Source organism: Acinonyx jubatus, chromosome A2, assembly GCF_027475565.1.
Source record: "Acinonyx jubatus isolate Ajub_Pintada_27869175 chromosome A2, VMU_Ajub_asm_v1.0, whole genome shotgun sequence".
Taxonomy (NCBI): Eukaryota; Metazoa; Chordata; class Mammalia; order Carnivora; family Felidae; genus Acinonyx; species Acinonyx jubatus.
Genome location: NC_069383.1, coordinates 106,059,821 through 106,073,487, shown reverse-complemented (window position 1 = coordinate 106,073,487; position 13,667 = coordinate 106,059,821). Strand labels below are relative to the sequence as shown.

The window sequence follows — 13,667 nt, the reverse complement described above, 5'->3', positions numbered from 1 at the left end:
TGTGGGCTCTCCATCCGCATTTCTGCTCTCATCGGGGCTCGTCATTGTGCCCAGTGCTCAGGGCTGTGGCCTGTGGCAGGGGCACTGCTGGAGGGGTGACCCTGTCATGGCTGGGCTCTCCTTTAACAGTGGAGAAAAATGAAAACAGGACATGCTGGGTGTTAGCATGCCCCCACTCCAGCTAGATGCTTGCCTCGAGAGCCCACTGGCCACTCCAACGACTCCGGGAGTGGGAGCATTTAGGGCCCCACTCTGCCACCAGGAGAGCCTGAGACTCAGAACCGGTGACCACCTAAGGGAGGCAGAACCCCGAGAACCCAGGAGAAGCGACCTTGTTATCTCTCCACACACACGGCTCACAGGTCAGGCTCTGCAGACCCAGAGTCTAAACACAGAGCAAAGGCAAGAAAGCCACCAGGTACCGGCCAGGACCCAGCAGGAACACAGGGAGCCACCCTAGGGAACCTCACCCAGGGCTGGGGACAGGCCCTCTGAGTCCCTGTGTCCACTGGAGCCTATCTGTGCTGATGGGCACCTGGGGCCACGTGTTCCAGGGCCACAGGGCAGGGAGCTGGTGGCTGGGTGGGGGGTGGGGGGGGGTGGCGTCTCACGCTGTCCAGAAAGGACCTGATCCAGAGGCCGGCATCCCCTCCTGTCCTCCCTTTCTGCAGCTGGACAATGTGGCTGATTCTGAGCTGTCCCCAAGGCCTTGGTGACATTCCCAGGGTGGGAGTGGGGAGACCTGTCAACTCCTGAATCTGTACGGCCTCCAAACTTGGGGCCTCCTGAAGGTGATGCCAACCCAGGCTCGAAGTGCTTCCCCAATTCTGGCACCATGGACCTGTCGAGGGTCTGCGGTGTGATGGGGGGGTTGTGGGTGCTGGCAGGGCCTGCCCCTATTCTTCCCTGCTCCCGCCCCGCCGGCCCCAGAAACAGCTGCCTGAGGCCCAGGGGCATCCTGGGTGCCCCAGAGCAGGGGCTTCAGCAGGGTCAGGAACCACTGCAGGCTTGCAGACCACAGAGGTCTGTGGGGCAGGCATGCGGGGCCCAGGCCCTTCCCCTACCCCACCCCCCTACAAACACCAGCCAAGTGCTTCTTGCTGGCCTCCCGTCATGTGGGCCAAGAGATAAGAACCTCTAACATGTGCATGTGCACGCACACACATGCAGTTACATACACACGCACATGCACACACATGGATGCCGTGCCCTATTCTCTCTCTCCTTATCTGCTCCTGAATCACACCCACCCACCCGTCTGCCACCAGGGCCTGGGCAAGGCCACCCCCCAGCCCCATGGCCTCTACATTCCCTGCAAAAGAGGCAGGTGAAGCCGGCTGGGTCTGGGGCACACCGGGGTGACAGCAAGCCTGCCCCCTCTGCAGGGGTCACAGGACAGACTTCTGGGACACAGCCTCAGCCTGGCAGTGGCAGCTGTGTCCCCAGCCAGTGCTGGCCACCGGGGGGTACTGAGAGGTAACCAAGCCCCTGCAGGGACAGGAGGACCCAGAGGAGGCTGAGAGCTCTCAGGCCCATCTGTCCTTTGAGGGAGGAGCAGCTCTCTGCGTGGAGGCACCCTGGCCATGCGGCGGTCCAGAGGCCACTAGGGGCCGCCCACAGCCTATGGCCCCTGCCCACCCAGGGCCCTGGTCCCCAGACACAATGACTCACAGACGCTAAATATAGCTGCGCGGTGGGAGCTGTCAGGGATGAGGATGAGCTCACCGCTCCTAAATGCAGCAGGAAGCAAGAGGCAGCCAGAGCCCCAGAAGCCTCCCCTCTCGGCCACTGGGCACGCACACACGTGCACACATGGGCTCACGGCTGCTGCACGCCCCCAGGAGGACCCAGCGGGCAGACGCCCCCTTGCGGGACCCGATGGTGCAAACAGGAGGCAGGGATGCTGGCGGGAAGGGAGGGGCCCGGGGGTCGGGGCCTGTCCTCCAGGGGCTGGGGAGGCCTCGGATCCAACCCCAGGAGCAGCCGTGGGGTACCCCCCCCGCCCCCAGCTGGCACTTACAGATCAAAGACCAGGTAGTGGAACCCCTCTTCAGAGATGCTGTCGTGGAGACGCACTGTTGGGGCAGAAGAGGCCATGAGGGGCTCACCCAGCCTGGGACCCGCCCTTGCCACTGAGCCCCCCTCCACACCTGCCCAGACCCACCTCCCGCATGGAGGAAGCCCACCCGTCCTGACAAGGGCCTGGATTCCCCACAGCCTGAGGCTGGGGCGCCCCCAGGTGGGCAGGCTACAGGGCAGAGCCCAAGGGCATCCACGGGGCCACTAGGTGTCTGCTGCCCCCTTTCCCCTGCCAGAGGGAGACTGAGGCCCCTCTCAGCAACCCCCCACTCCTGCCTAGGGTGCACACAGTAGCAGAAGGGGTGGGGCCACAGGGTGGAGGCTCCCTGGACTGGGCCCTGGAAAGGAGCCATTCACAGGGGAGGTGCACAGTGGGGCCCCATCGCCAGCCTCTCGGGACAAGCTCGGGGAGCCCCGCCAGGCATCACTGGCCAAAGCTCAGGCCCCGGATTCAGGCCTACCCCTCCTGCCTGGTCTGCCCCGTGTGCTCCCGGCCCGAGTGCTCCCGAGCCCGGGGTGTGCTGGCCAGAGGGCCCACTAGCGTTTGACGGGCGAGCCAGAGAGTGGACAGCAAGTTAGTGCTTCTCAGCCCAGGCGTCAACCACTCTGTCCTCTCTGTCCAGCTGGAGATGCACAAGCACTGAACGGCACACATTTCTAGGAATGGCTCATTGTGGACACGGCCCCTCACATGCCAGCTTCTGCCTCTGTGCTCCGGGAGCCTGCCTCGTGCAGACGCCACTCTCAGTGGGTGCGCCAGCCTGGGAGATGCTGCACAGAGAGGTTCAACTACCAGCTGGGAGACACACAGCTCCCGAGAGGTACACACAGCTCCCAGCAGTACAGGGACTGGGGCGTGGAACCCTGGGAGCTGCTCTCCTCTCCTGGCAGGGCAGGCCAGTGGTGCTCAAAGAGTGGGGCACAGCACCTTCCCCCAGGTCGCAGCCCCTCCCTCACGCCCCTGCTGCTGCCCTAGTTCCTGACAGCCTGCAGGCCTCCTCTCTCCTTGGTTCCAATCCTCCCAGGGCCTGGCTAGGCCGTGTCTCTGTGCCAGGAAGCCCGAGCCGGCCGTGGCGGTGCTGACAGGGGCCAAAGCCCAGCACCAAGAGTGGACTCCGGCCCAAGCAGTCGGGGTGTCCAGGCCCTGGGGAGGGGGCCACACGCTGGCTCGGGGGGGGGGGTGAGGCGGCTGCCCTCCATTTCAGGCTCTGTGTCTCTGCTCGAGGTCCAGCATCCAGCCTTCTCCCCTCCGTCCTCACCATACTCATGAAGCCAGGTCCTCCAGGGCCCATGGCCTCCGCCTGCTGCCTGGGCTCAGTCACCCTTCCCAGGGACTACGGGGAGGCCTCGGGCCTCCACTACGGGGAGGCCCCTGCTGACCTCCCTCCTGCCCACACAGCAGCCCAGGACCCACTCCACCAGCCTGCCCTGCTTCTCCGCAACACACAGCAGAGCCCTGCTCACTGCACCCTCCTCCCCAGACCCTCCTGTGAAAAAGGCGGGGTGAACAAGAGCTCACCTATTCCTGGCATGGACTCAGCAAGGGGCCTCCTGAGCAGCCGCCTCTGCCCCCCACCACCCCCACTAAGCTCCAAGTGGAGAGAGAGGCCTGGGGGCCCCTGAAGGCAGCGCCCACTGAGGGACATTCCTGGGGTCCTTCTTGTCCTTCCCTGGGGGGGGCAGGGGTCCATAAAGCTGGGTGCTGCCCCCCAGTGCCGCTGAGAGGGGGGTCCCACCTCCTTGCCCAGGAGACACTGGAGGGGCTCCGTGTGGAGTGCAGACTGTGTGCACATGGACACTCTTTTTTTAAAAACATTTTTAATGTGCAAAAATATTTTAATGGTTTAGAAAAATCAGACTGATTTGTGACAGAACTAAGTAAAGAGAGAACCGTCACTGAATCTTCTTAAAAACAGCAGGTAAACAACACTGAGCAGGGTGCACGGCGACAAGAAAGTCGACGGCATCTAGAAACTGTGCTTGGACATGGAGGGCCGGGGGGATGCACCCAGGATGCTCCCCTCGCTGGGGCCCGGCACCTCCAGACCAGGGGACTGTCAGGGGGTCCCGCCACCCTCCCAGGCAGGCTCTAGACCCCCTCCCTAGACCCCTGTGCTGTCTGAGGTGGGAAGGCCCAGCCCAGATGTGTAACATCATGAGCTGCGGGCCCCAGGATTCGGACCCTGGAAACCTATCTCCTCCCCCCTGTCCAGGCAGGGAGCCCCCACAGCGCACTGTCCTCCATGGCCCCCACCTGCCCAGATCAGGGGTGAACCACCCAGCAAAGGAACTCAGTTCTAACCCCAGAAACCAGGCCCGAGGAGAGAGGGTCAATGTGCAGAGGGGAGGCTCTCCCTTCAGCCTTCCCCCAGCCTCCCCAAAGCCCCCAGCTCCACAAAGAAGGGCCTCAACACTGCACCTGCTCTCCACCTGACTCATCCCAGGGCCTGCTGGGCACTCCCCACTTTACAGATGGGGAAACTGAGGCTCCTTCCCTCTCCTTCCCTCCCCTGTCCTCCCCACACCCGGGACACGACTGCTCCCTGAGTAAGCGGGCACAGGAAGGGGAGCCCCTCTCAGAGCCCCTGCCCTGCACCTGGCTTCCTCTCCCAGGTGCCAGGGGCACTTCTGTCTAGGGTGGGGCTGGGCAGACCCAGGCCAGGGAGCAAGGTGCTCCCCTCACCTCCCCCTGGAAGTCTGTCCCACTACCCCTCAGAGGGCCTCTCCCCAGTCTCAGCCATGCATCTACCTATCCTGGAATGTTCCATCTGCACCCCAGTGTCAGCCCTCCATCAGCCTGTTCTGGAATGTTCCAGATGAACCTGTCTCAGCCTTAACTCCCTGTGTTCTGGAATGTTCCCACGGCAGCCAGTCTCACCCTGTGTCTGTTCTGGAATGTTCCCTCTGCACGCATCTCAGCCCGGCCTCCCCAGTTTCTGGAATGTTCTAGCTTAACCTGTCCTGTCTCAGCCCGGCCTCCCCCATGTTCTGGAATGTTCCCTCTGCACCATGGGCTCAGCTCTGACTCCTTCATGTTCTGGAATGTTCCCTCTGCACAGTTCTGCCCTGTGTTCTGGAATAAAGCTGCTACGAGGACTTCCGGGACTGATCAGGAACAACATGGGGCATCTAGGCAGGGCAGGGCGACATCTTGTGAAGTGTCTCAGAACACCAACCGGAAGAACACCTGGGTCCTCCCTTCTTAAGAGGGGATTCGTGAAAATTGCTCAGAGTGGTGACCTGCCCTCAGCTGGTGCTCAGAGGATGCAGGGGAGGCGCTGGCAAGGAAGGGGTGTGGGTAGAGTTGGCAGGGTGGTGCTATCTACCAGGAGAACGAGGACAGAGGGAGAGAAGTGCCTGGCATCTGGCCCAGGTACACAGAGGACAACAGCTGGGGTGGTGGGAGATCGGGCTGAAGCCCACCACTCGCCCAAACATCCCCTACCCTCTGTCAGTGAGGACTGGGCTGGGGTCCCTGTGGACGCCTGCGTCACAATCACTTGACAGGCTGGTGAAAGTCCCCATTCCTGGGCCGCCCCAGGCCCGAGTCAGGCTTCCTGGTGGCGGGGCGGGACCCTGCATGCCAGTGGGTCCAACACACTCACCTTGAGAATCTGGAAGTAAAAGCACACGGGCCCAGGCCCAGGGCTGCAGGAGCCCACGGGCACAGGGGCACAGGGGCTGCCCGGGAAGTGGGGGGATTTGACTCCCCACCCCTCCCACTGGTCCGGGCCGGCTGGAGAGACCCAACACCCTGCAGAGCCACAACCAGTGGTGGAGGGCCCCCAGGACCAGCCCTAAGGCCTGGCGAGGCTTCCTGGGGCCTCTTGGGCCTCCACAAGGCTGAGGGCCTGGTCTGGGGATGGTTCCCAAACTGGCTGCCCCTCACTACCTGCTGTTCTTACAGAGTCCTGGGCCCCGTCCTGGAACAACTGAACCAGAATCATGGCAGGAGGGGCCCAGGACTCCACCCTGACAAGCTCCCAGGTGTCCCTGAGGTGGCACACCCAGAGTCCCCTCCGTGCCTCCTGGCTGTATCCCAGAGGGAGCTCCAACTCCCTAAAGGGCCAGATTCGGGAAAGGACGGCAGGTGCACACACATCCCTGCTCCACAGAGCAGCAAGCAGAGGCCACACTCGAGCCACGCTGGTGAGGGAGTGGTGGTCGAGTGGCCGGCTGACTCCAGGGTCTGCGGCCCCTACAGCCATACCACTCACGGGGGACGTGATCTGGGCTTGCAGGGCAAAGGGCATCCGTTCCCCCAGGCTCCCGGGGCTCTGCGCCCCTGCCGGGATCAACGCCCCAGGTCACAGCACCAGAGACCGGCAGGGGTCGGCAGCGGTTCTCCAGAACCAGACCTTGGACCTCGGGCCAGGACTGCGCCTGCTATGGTCTCAGAGATGTTTGGCTTCCCAATGTTTTTCTTTTTAATCAGGCTGCCTTGTGGCTGTCCTGAAGCCACAGAATGTTCTCCCCAGAATCACACACAACTCAGGGTTACAGAGCGAGGGGAGGGGACCTGTCCACGCAGAGCTCCTGCAAGGGGCTGCCCCGAACCCCCAGAATCTGACGTTTCCAGGGGCCTCAGGGTAGGACACGTCTATAGAGAAGGAAAAGGGGACCTTCTGGTGACTCTGCAAGTCCAATCGTTGGGGGAGGAAGGCTGCTGGCTGGAGGAGAAGAGAGGGGGGGTCCCGGCCCCTCAGGGGGCTGCTCACCAATGTTGGAATGTTTCAGAAGGCGGCAGATTCGAGCCTCTCTCTCCAGCTTCTGGTGATCTGGGGACAGAAAGCAACACGGTATAACCTTGTGCCCCAGCAGCTTATGCCCGGCACTGCAGAGACGGCCGGGTGCCGGACACACTCTCGGCGGCGAGGACATGCCACCGCCTTCTGCCCGCAGAGCTGACGTGTCAGGTTGTGCCCCTGTCCCCGCAGGGGTCCTGTGGCAGCGCTGGGGCAGGAAGAGGCTGCCAGGTGTTTCCAGCTCAAGGCTGTGGGCGGAGGCGGGAGCCCCAGGTGGTTCAGGAAGAGAAGCACGGAACTGAGGGCACCAATTTCATCCTTCACTTGTTTGTCCTAATTCCAAACTCTGCGGAGCCTCCACTAAAGTCCAGTGTGCTCTTCAGCGGCGGCCGTGGGGCTGGCGGGGCGACGCTGTCCACCGTTGGGGTCAGCGTGGGCCTCGGCAGGATTTCGGGGACCATCTGGGGCTGCACAGATCCCCAGAACACAGGCCCGGGACTGTGATGGCCAAGGTGTGTTGACGCTGCCATGGCAGCTGAGTCCAGGCCCAGGGGGAGCTCGCCATGGGCAAGAAGCAGCCAGAACGAGCCCCTGGGAGCCCTCCCTGCCCACCCCCCCAACTCACAGCCAGGGCTTCAATTCCAGAGGCTGCCCCTCTAAGAACTAGGCAGTTCATCAGAAATGTTCTATTTCAGGGCGCCTGGGATTCAGTCCATTGAGCATCTGACTCTTGGTTTTGGCTCAGGTCACAATCCCAGGGTGGTGTGATCAAACTATGAGTCAGGCTCCACACTGAACGTGGAGCTTGCTTAAGATTCTTTCTCTCTCTGCCCCTCTCCCTCAATTGTGCGTGCTCTCTCTCTAAAATAAAAATAAAGTTAAAAATATAAAAGGGCGCCTGGGCGGCTCAGTCGGTTAAGCATCTGACTTCGGCTCAGGTCAGGATCTCGCGGTTCATGGGTTCGAGCCCCACATCATGCTCTGTGCTGACAGCTTGGAGCCTGGGGCCTGCTTCGGATTCTGTGTCTCCCCCTCTCTCTGCCCCTCCCCTGCCTGCGCCCTGTCTCTCTCTCAAAAATAAACATTAAAAAAATAAAAATAAAATAAAATAGAAAAGAAATGTTCTATTTCAGACAAACAGACGTTACCAGAAAAAATTTTAAAGTTAATGGAGATTTCAATAGCAAAATACTGGAAAAACCCATGTTTCCATTGTCTAGAGAATGCAGCATCAATGTCGCTACAGTCATACAACACACATCAACGTGTGCACACCACCCCAACACCAGGCTGAGTGAAAAAGCCACTTATAAAAGACCCACAATGCACTTTTATTCACCGAGGTCAACACGCACAGGTCACTGGGCACACATGTGTGGCCTAACCGTCAAGAAAGGCAAGGGATTTCCAAGTTCAGGATGGCAGCTGTCTCAGTGTGGGACGTGACTGGGGAGGGGGGGCCGGGGGGACCTGGGGTCCTGACCCGCCACTCCAGCCCTGTACATGCTGAGCCCCTCAGAGCAAGAGTCTGGGGAGCACATGACCATGCCAGACAACTGCCTGATTCACCAGGACTCCAGGCAGCACCCGCCTGCAGGGCGCAGTTAACGGGCTAAGTACACAGGGTCCTTGGAGGCAGGAAGGCCGCTGTGCAGGCCTCCTCAGACCTGCCAGGCCCTGGGCCATGCGACAGTGGGGAGCCGGGAGGGGCAGGACAGTCCTGAATGCGGACACACCTGCAAACACGCAAGTGTCTTTCCTGAGCGGGACGGTCATGCCCGCAGACAGACACCTCTGGCAACAACTCAGGTCCAGCCGGCCCTCCCCTCTCCCAGCACTCAAGCCTCCAGAGATGCTAACACCGTCCTGCCCTGCCCACCCGGCACCCACCTGCCCGGCCGGGCGCCCAGCCCTGGGACGACGCTGGCGGAACCACAGGGACAGATCCTGCCCCCCACTCCCTCCCTCATGTCCACACCCAGCGAGCCCTGGCGGGAGCTGAGCACCTACCCACAGACAGCGGGCACTGGAAGCAGTTCAGGCATCACCACTGGGGGGATGAATCAAACATGCTTGTAACAGAACACACGCAGCATGGATTCCACTCCCCAGTCTGTGTGCGGCTCAAAATGAGGCAGCGATAACAGAACTGGGGCTGGGGCTCCCTGGATCTGAGGCCCACCTCTGGAGGGCAGTGGGGAAGGGGCTGTGGCCACAGCCAGGAGCTTGCTCCCCCTCAGGCCAGTGGGAGGGCTGACGGGGGCTGGGGGGGCATCATAGCTTTGTGTTGTCTTTCATAGGGTTTTCTTTTTCTTTTTCTTTTTTTTCATTTTGTTTTTTTACATTTATTTATTTTTGAGAGACAGAGAGACAGAGCACAAGTGAAGAGGGGCAGAGAGAGAAGGAGACAGAATCCAAAACAGGCTACAGGCAGGCTCTGAGCTGTCAGCAGAGAGCCCGACGCGGGGCTCGAACGCACAAACCGTGAGATCATGACCTGAGCCGAAGTTGGACGCTCAACTAACTGAGCCACCCAGGCGCCTCTCTTTTTCTTTTTTTTAAGTGTATTTTATTTTGAGAAAAACAGAGCATGAGCGAGGGAGGGGGACACAGTGAGGGAGAAAGAGTCCCAAGCCGGCTCCACACTGTCAGCAGAGCCTGACATAGGGCTTGAACTCATGAATGTGAGATCATGACCTGAGCCCAAACCAAGAGTTGGACGCTTAACTGACTGTGCCCCTAGATGCCCCTATAGGATTTTCTCTTAAGTTACTATGCTGAACATTTTTCAAACCTAGAGAAAAGCTGCGAACAGTGAAGTCCTCAGAAAATGCACATTTGTATAATTGGTCCTTCCGTGTGCACACGCTTACTTTTTCTGAGGGTTTGACAGAAGCCACATTAGGCATCCTTTTACCAGGGGACACAAGATGTGCACTGTGTATGTGTAAGAGCAAGAACGTCGTGCTGCATAATCTCGGCGCACGCACCCTGTGCACACCCCATGCAGCAGGTCGAATGCCGGTGCAGACCTCGGATCTAACCTACAGTCCACATCCTGGTTTTGCCAACTGTCCCAGTAATGTTTGAGCTAACCTCACCTCCCAAATGTGGATGCAGCTCAGAAGCCAGTCCACGTGTGGGTGGGCCAGAGCAAAGCTCGGGGCAGAGAGAGCTCGGGAGGGTTAGGGTGGTGGGAGCTGGGGCAGTTCCCTCTGGAAAAAAATGCCAGATTTGGGTCAGACATAAAAATCAGGAGGAAAATGCAGGTGGGAACCCACCTGTGGGAAGTAGGTAACTCAGAGGCTGCATTTCATTACTGAAAGCTGTCTCCAAGGGCAAAGCTCCATCCATGAGACGGACTGGCTCCCGGGCGCATCTGGGCAGATAAATTATTTGTGTGGCCAGGAGAGGAAGCTTGCCTGCCCGGGCCCACATGCCAGTGGTCCACCCCATGGCCACAGCAGGTGTCCGACCCTCCTGGCTGGCCCCCTTCAGGATCAGGTCAGCAACACAGGGCCAGGAGAGGCCTGATGCCACGCCAGTGACAACACGTGATGCAGGAGAGCCCCAGTGCACATGCCACATCCAGTCAGTAACAACACGGCCCCCCAGGAGGCAGAATTACGGGCTTATAGTCTCCCCGACGTCGACAACGATCTTGTTACTTTCATAATTAGGCAAAATATTGTTTTTATAAAAGGGTTTGATCCTGTTTCCAACGGGCACAAAGCCACTAATGCAATGAGGGCACATCGTGAAAACCGGCCATGGAGACACCCACCCTGAAGTGAATGGACCGTCCAGAACAGGCAGGCAGCCGTGGGAGAAAAGCCAACCCCCTAACCCTGCCCACGGCCCTTGATTTCTTCCCACAATGTTGGGAAAGTTGTTTCTTACCTTCCAGATGAATGTCCTAAACCCCATCTTGGACATGGGGACGTGAGTCAAATTTAAGCCAGTCAGGTTCACCAGAAGCCCAGCCCGGCTCTAAACCATCAGCTGGAGCCTTGAAGGACACCTGCAGGCCATCCCTCCTGCAGGCAGCAGGGTGTAGGATGGGCCAGCCACCCTGAACCAGCCCTGAGACGCCCTGCCCAGGGCCCTGCCCCTCTCCTGACCATGCTCACCGCAGGGACTTCCTGGCGGGGCAGACAGCAAGCTACCCCAGGAGGGGCTCACTAGGCACTGGCCAGGGCTGTGGGGCCTGCAGCATCTGAGTGACCAGGCCAGCCTTGAGACCAGGCACAAAGCTCGACAGGGTCCCCCCAGGGCTGTGGCCAGGTGTCCTGAGTGTCCAGGGCACCCGGAGTTGCCCTGAGGCCTAGCACCTGCTGCTTGGAGCCCCACTGCCTCGGCCACAGAGGTTAACATTTTGTTATGGAATGACGGCACATGTCACAGAACAAACATAGTACCCATTGTGCAGCTTGTGGGTTGAGAGAACCCCAGGAATCCGCCCCACTGACACCCCACGCGTCCGGCCCATGGAGTCAGTCTTCCATGTCAGACTCGCCTGCATCAACCCCACGCATGCACCTCCAGGAACTGCACTTTGAGGTCATGTTCCAGGGGAGGGTCTGGGGGTGACTTCTAAACAGGATGGGGACAGAAGGGGGGCATAGAGTGAGGGAATAGGCCAAGCTCCCCCAGCTTCTGGGAACCCCAGTCCCTCTGCCCTTTTCCCACCTGAGGACCCAAGGCCAGCTCTGACTGCATCCTGGGGACACACACAGCTCCCGAGTCACAGGGAGCAGGTGCAGCAGTGCCATGAGCCCTGGGGACAGAGGAGGCCCTGATGCCGCATGTGAGAGTCTCGAGGGGGACCCCACACCAGAGGGAGGTTCTGGAGGAATGTGCGTTCGTGGGGCAAGATGCGATTCTCACAGCTTCTGACGCGGAACCCTGCAGGGGACTCCTGGGCTCAGCCATCTCACCTTGTAACCGCTCGCACGTCCTACGCGGAGACCAGCCCAAGTGCGTGCGGGCCAGTCCTGGAGCGTTTGCTCCCATGAGGAGGGCACTGGGCTGCGCTGGCAGAGGAGGAGCACCCCAGCGATGAAGCACAGCGTTCCTTCATGTCCGCGGGAGAGCGAGTCACACAGAGCAAAGCCAAACCGACACACTGACTGGGCAGTCGTCCCCTGCTGCCGGCTGCCCAAAATCCAACGACACGGATGCCAGCCCCCTGGCTGATTCCACCGCGCCCTGTGTGCCAGGCCCGTGCTGCCCCTGTGGTGCCCCCGAGCTAGGGGGCTGGGGGCCAGGAAGGGGGGGCTGCAGCGGAGCCCTGCACACCCCACGCGGGGACAGCAGATCCCAGACCCCAGCAGCCCCCGGGAGCAAGGAAGAGGCGGGGGCTGCTCAGGGCAGTCACTGGGCCCTGCCGGGGACCCACCACCATTAGATGGACAGGGGCCCCAGGGGCAAGAAGAGACAGGCACCTGCCACACAGCCACACTCGGGCACTGCCTGCGCCACATACACGATGGGCCTTCACCGTTTCACAACAGCACCCCGAGGAATGGCAGTGGGGGACTGAAGCCAGCTCCCCACCCACCACACGGCCCTGGCCATGGCACACACCAAGGACCCCAAGTGGGGACTCCCCATGACAGGGTCCCCCAGGAGGGATCTCCCCAGGTGGGGTCTTCTCCCCCAGGCAGGGGTCCCCCCAAGGTGGGGGCACCCCAAGCTGAGGATAGTGGGAGGGTGCTCCCATAGTGGGAGAGGACATTCGTGGGCCCCGCAGTGTAAGCGGCAGTCAGGGTCCAGGAAACAGGTGCACAGAGACACTCAGTGTCCCCAAGGCCAGGACTCGACTCCAGGCTGGGGGCTCCTCAAGGCCCCCTCAGGGACGCAGCCCCCAGCCCTGACACCATCCATCATACTTCCCGCCCCCGCCCCATCCCCACCTGCTCCCTGGCTGTGGGTGACTCAGAGCAGAGATGGGGGCGCAAGGAGAAGGAGGACAGGAGGGACGTGGGTGGGCGCCTGGCCCCTCGCCAGCTGCCAGGAGCAGCAGCAGAGCTGTGGCGGGCAGAAGGACACCTGCCAGGCAATGGAGCGGGTGGAGGAGGGATGGAGGGGGAAACGGGCCCACCTGGCGGGAGGAGCTGCCAGCAGCCTCCCCAGGCTTGGCCCGGGACGGATGAGGCCACCTCTTGGGAAGTAGGGAACAGCTGCCAGTCGTACTGGATGGAACATGAAATCCCACAGGGAAAGTCTACACAGCCCGGCAGGCAGCGGGGGCTCGGAGGGCGGCTGCTGGACCCCCAAGGACTCCTGGGACAGGACAGGCAGGCTGTGTTCACTAGGGAGCCCCGCAAGCACAGGGGTCCATTGGCCTCCTTGGCCCCCCTCCCCCCGCCTGGAGGATGGCCTGGGGACACAGGGACAGCAGGGCCAGGAGGCTGGGACACGTCTGGCTGAGGTCATAGGCCACGGCAGCTGCTGCCCAGGATGCCCCACCAAATCCAGCAGCTCCTGGACAGAGCTTGTGGGGATCTGTGTCAAGGTCAGGCCCCTGCCTCAGGGTCACCATCCACTTCTGCATGGACACAGGAAGGTCCACCGAGGTCCCAGGAAAGGAAAATGGCCCGCCCTTGGGCTGTAGAGTGTGGGAGTGTGTGTGTGGTCTGGCCCCAGAGGGAGACACGGAACAGTGCTGGGTGGGGCACACATAGGGATGGGCAAAGTCACAGGGCTGCCTTGTTGGCTGGGGGCCATGCACCAGCCAGAGACAGAGCCCCCGGGAGGATGCTGGGTGCTGACCACCTCAGGTGACTTGGGGGGAGCCACAGCCTTTGGTGGGGGGAGCAGCTCCCTGGTCGCACCCTGCAC

The 13,667-nt window shown here is 61.1% G+C and overlaps 1 protein-coding gene across 10 annotated transcripts in view; it reads right to left on the bottom strand.

Annotated features, from left to right (window-relative positions):
• Nucleotides 1-13,667, bottom strand: part of CAMK2B (calcium/calmodulin dependent protein kinase II beta) — an 80,440-nt gene that overhangs the window by 29,768 nt on the left and 37,005 nt on the right. For all 10 annotated transcript variants that reach the window (XM_053218783.1, XM_053218780.1, XM_053218781.1 and 7 more), the window contains exons 3-4: nucleotides 6,798-6,857; nucleotides 2,021-2,075 (exon numbers count right to left, since the gene is read on the bottom strand). In XM_053218783.1, coding sequence (XP_053074758.1) covers nucleotides 2,021-2,075; nucleotides 6,798-6,857 — 115 coding nt within the window. The remainder of the gene's footprint in view (nucleotides 1-2,020; nucleotides 2,076-6,797; nucleotides 6,858-13,667) is intronic.